The sequence below is a fragment of the Condylura cristata genome, unplaced genomic scaffold (genome assembly GCF_000260355.1).
Source record: "Condylura cristata isolate star-nosed mole 26May11 unplaced genomic scaffold, ConCri1.0 scaffold00011, whole genome shotgun sequence".
In the NCBI taxonomy this organism is placed as follows: Eukaryota; Metazoa; Chordata; class Mammalia; order Eulipotyphla; family Talpidae; genus Condylura; species Condylura cristata.
The window spans coordinates 38070947-38075753 of record NW_004567112.1 but is presented as its reverse complement, the minus strand read 5'-3'; the positions used below and the strand labels follow the sequence as shown (position 1 = coordinate 38075753).

The following is a 4807-nucleotide window of genomic DNA, read 5'->3' as shown; positions in this document are numbered from 1 at the left end:
CGGACGTCTGGCGCGGGCCTGGCCCGGGGCTCTGGGTCTGGCGCGCGTTCCGGGCGGCCTTCCCTTCGCGCCTCCAGCCGCTCCGGCAGCCTCGGACCCCAGCCCTGCCCAGAGTCTCCCCTCAGCGGCCGTTCCTGCTGTACCCCGTTCCTGCCTCTTCCTTCTTGCACACCCCTCACCCCATGACTTCTGTCTTTCTCTCCCAGATTCTTTTCTCTCTTCCTGGATTTCCTGAAGCTAGAATCACCACCGGGATATGGGGACCTGATATGACAACTCAGCTCAAGTTGCTAGAAGGCTGCTGACTCTTGGGGAGCTTGAGGCTGAGGGTGTCCACCACCCCCCGCCGATTCTTCCAGAGCCTCTGGAAGGTTCTGTTTTCCAGCAGTGCTATCCCACAGGTTCACTTCACCAGCTCCTGTACCCATTTCACAGATGAGGAAATTAAGGCCCATGGGGAGACTGACTTAGCTCAAGTCTGAAACTTCCTTGGGAACAGCACCCAGATCCCAGTGCAGATGGTGGTGGCAAGTGATGAGATGCTCTGTAGGGACTTTGGGGCCCCCAAGTGTTTTGTCCCAACTGCGACCAGCTGCAAGAAAGGAAGGTGTGAGGCAGAAAGGCTGAGCAAGCAGTTTATTGCTCGGGGACAGCAGCTGAGACAGAGCCCCTAGAGTGGGGTCCGAAGCTACTGCCAGCCCTATGGGGAGAAGGGTCTCCTATATAGGTCCTAAGCCAGATTTCAAAGGGGTGACTCATGGCTGTGTCCTTGCTGTGAGGCCCAGTTCATTATCACCTTCAGCTAGTCCCATCCAGGATGCAAGGCCCAGTTGATTGGATACAAGGCCCATTTGATTGGATGTGAGGCCTAATTTATTACTGCCCTTATCCAGTCTCTCAGTAAATCTCTGCACTTGATCACTCCCAACACCAAGTTTGCTTCTTTTTTGGGGTCACCCATGGCTCCAGGTCACAGAAGGAGGGAGTAGGGCCCAGCCAGGCCAGTTCCTGCAGGTGCTGAGGAATATGTTACACACCAGACCACAGCCAGCCCGCTGGGGTGGCTGAGGGTGTTTCCCTACCTTCCTTTACTTTCTTTTTTAATCCAAAGCCAGCAGCTAGCTTTCATTAAGAGTAATAATACTGTTCACTCCAGTGCCCAGGCCTGTGACCTGGGTCAGAGAAAATTCTTAGCTCCTTAAGAAGCTTGGTCAAGGCTGAATGGTCCAGGACAAATAGATGTCTGGAACTGAGAAAAGGGCCATAGTGTGGGCTCCTGCACCCACCCTAGCTGGAGTATCTAGAAAGATCCTCTTGCCGTTTGTCTGCTGCCCTGGTTGGTCATAATGAACTTTTTATTCTTTTATGTTTTTAAATACTAATTCAGAAATTGTGTGCATGTTTTTACACACCTTCTATTGTGCCGACTGTCTTTCATTGGTGCGGGGCTTGGAAAAGACTGCTCAACCAGGAGTTTAAAAGGACTTGCCATGTGGGATGCTCCAGGCCTGGTCATCCAGCAGCTGCCTTCCTGCCTACCCCCAGTAGAAGAGAGAACATCCTGGCCCCACAGCACCCATTCATTCAGCAAACACCGTTGTGGGTGCCCTGGGGTGCTGACTTTGCTCTGTGAGGCCTTCAGAAAAGTCTGTCCTTGCAGCCAGGGGGCATATGTTAACACTGTAGCTGGGTGTCCACATGGGCCTCAGACTCAGCCTGTAACTTCATTCATCTTTTTTTTTTTAAGATTTATTTATTTGTGCATACAGAACTAGGGTACAGGCCAGAGGTGCAGGGGTGGTGAGAGGCTTCACCACAGACAGAGTGGGAGCAAAACAGACAGATCAACGAAGTACACTGCTGAGGGGAGCAGCAGGCGGGTCAGGAGAGGTCTGCTCTGCCATGTGGGTCACCTCCAGGCCAGGGATCGAACTCACATGAAGCAGCCGCGGCCAGCTTGCAGTGCTATGTCCTAACCCATTTCGCCACCAGGGCCTCTAACTTCATTCTTGCCAGTTGGTTGCTGTTTGATCTTGGGCATATTACTCAACTTTTTTTTTTTTTTTCGTCTTTAAGAAACTTTATTCTGAGAATTTCAGTTGACAGCCAAACCAAACTACAATAGTTTTATACTTTTTGAGTAACTATAAGTGATTCATGATCTCATGGAACAACACAATAAATTCTTAAACTTTTAATTACTGACCATTTTGTAGTTCATTTTATGGCTAGGGAAGATTTTTTTAAAATTCAACAAAGATTAATTTGCTAGTGCAATGTTAAAGGCATTGTGTTCTGGTGATGCAGACATTTTCCTATTTAAGAGAATGCTTCAAAACTGTCAAAAAGTTTATTTGGATGCAATAGTAAATTTATTAATTTTATATTTATATAATGCTTTATAAATATTTCATTTTTTATTAAATAAAAAAGGAGTTCTAAAATTTAAACATTTTTAGGTTATTTGGGTAATAAATTAACATTTTAAAAAAGTTTCAGATGTGCAACAGTGAAAATCAAAGTGTGTATATGTTACATGACATTTGCCACTAAAATACTCAGCCTTTTCTGCCCCAGATTATTCACATGTGAAATGGGTGTTATACCTACGGTACTAGCCTATTGCTCAGTTCTACTGCGAGGTGTGGGTCTTGGCACACATGAGTACTGGATTTAATTTTAACTACTGAGAATTCTTACTGCTTGAATGTGAACTTGAAGGCCAGGCCTCCCCTAGGTCTCCAGAACAGTCCTGCCCAAGTGGAAGCCCTCCATATTCAAGAGAAATGTTTGCACTCCCTTAACTACCTAGAAGAATGAAAATTGGAGTCTTACCAGAATTAGGGTTTTTACCAGGTATAACCTTTCTGTCAGAGAAACCTACCTGTATGGCAAGACAAACATGTAATTACAGAGCACCTGGTCTTTGTCATATGAATCACCCTCTTCCCTTGTTGGAGTTCTGGATCCCTGTCCCATTCCTTAGCCCAGGATAAATACCCTCATTTTCTTCATATACTTTAGAATTTACATCCATGTAGATTTTCCATGTGTATATAATTAAGCATGTTCTTCCTGTTACTAGTCTGTCCGGTCTAAATTTAATTGACTGTCAATTAAATGAGGGGTAGGGGAGAAAAGTCCTGTGTCTTGACAGGACAAATAAAGTACCTTTATGGCCATATTCTTTACATATGGAGAAATGAGGCAATGATTCCTGTTCTGCCTAATTCTGAGGAATATCGTGACGCGCTCCTAAAATAGCAGCTAAGTGCTATGCCCAGATAACCAGGGGAAAATGCTGAATTAGGCTTAGCCTCTTATGTGAGCTGAAATGCATTTATTTTTTGATTTATGGGTTAGGGGAAGAAGCTCCTGCAGAAGGAACTGGAGTGTCCCATCCTCAGCATTAGGGAACTGTTTCCATTTACCAAGCTGCTGCCACATCCTGGGTGCTACATAGGGCACAGAAGTAGGCATGCTACCTCACAGCCAGATTCAGCCAGGTGACAAAGCCCAGGATGCTGAGGAAGAGGCTGATGTTTGTTTTTGCCAGCCAGTTATTGCAAAAACATTGCAGAGAGGCTTCCCTTGGGTTTGCAGATGGGGAAACTGAGGCTCAGACCAGCAGGACTTGACTGTGGGCATATTGGCAACAATTACTGGCAACTTAGAGTCTCCCCTTTGTCTGAGGGGCTACCGCGGATTTGGGGTGGCTTTCTCCTGGTGGGATGTGGTGAACAGGCAGGAACTGCAGGCCTAGACTTGGCCACTTAACTGCTCTGGGATCTTCTGCTCTTTGGATCTCTCTTTTCCCACAAACGAAACGAGGGCATGGCTTCTGGAGTCATCTCTGGGCAAATAAAAGTAATTGAATTGAATTTTAATGCCTTTATCATTTTATTTGGCGATGGGAAATAAATTTATATCACTTAAAATTTAAAAGTCACAAAAGAATATGCAGTGAAGTCCTCTCCTTCCCTGTCCCTTCTCAGGAAAAACCACTCTGAGAAATGAAATGTCTTATGTGTCTTAGAAGATACACACACACACACACACACACACACACTGTGTATATTCTCCTCCCTGTCCACCACATACCTGCACAAACAGTGGCGTATTCGACACACTTCCCTACTCTTTACTTTTCTTACAACATTGAAAAGAGTATAGAGAGTATACATCATGGCCTAATTCCTTTTTATGTGACTGCAGAGAAATTTTACATCTTTGAGACCCAGTTTGTCTACCTGAATTGTTTACCACAGTCTCTGGTCTGCCTTACTGGCTTCCTCCCAGCCGGCCCCATACTTGCACCTGTGCCGTCCCCAAAGAGGGACTTGCCCGAGTGGAGTGACCCTGCCTGAGGTTATTTACAGTTCTGACATCTTGCTTTTCTCTGACCTTTATTGCTGTGTTTCGGTGGCCCTTGAGACCCCAGGCTTGGGGGGCAACAGGGTAGGATGGGTGAGTCTCCAGCTGTGATCGGCCTGTTTCTCACCACCTGTCCTCTTTTTGTTTCTCTTGCTGCTTCAACAGTGGCCATTGTCTCGGAGGACAACTTCCATCACAGTTCAAACTCCACCTACAGAACTGCAAGCCCCTCCACCCTAGCAGATGAGGAGGCGCTGCTTGAGAAGCTGCTGGACCACCCGCCACCTGTCCTACAAAGGCCCGAGGACCACTTCCATGGTGCCTACATCATCTTCTTCAGCTTGGGCATTGGTGGCCTACTGCCTTGGAACTTCTTTGTCACTGCCAAGGAGTACTGGGTATTCAAACTCCGCAACTGTTCCAGCCCAGCCAC

At 46.6% G+C, this 4807-nt stretch overlaps 1 protein-coding gene across 1 annotated transcript in view; it reads left to right on the top strand.

The window, feature by feature from the left end:
• The first annotated feature begins 4463 nt into the window (after positions 1 to 4463).
• Positions 4464 to 4807, top strand: part of SLC29A3 (solute carrier family 29 (equilibrative nucleoside transporter), member 3) — a 34139-nt gene continuing 33795 nt past the window's right edge. Inside the window, exon 1 of the mRNA XM_004681070.2 lies at positions 4464 to 4802. Within this exon, the coding sequence (XP_004681127.1) occupies positions 4464 to 4802 (339 nt within the window). The remainder of the gene's footprint in view (positions 4803 to 4807) is intronic.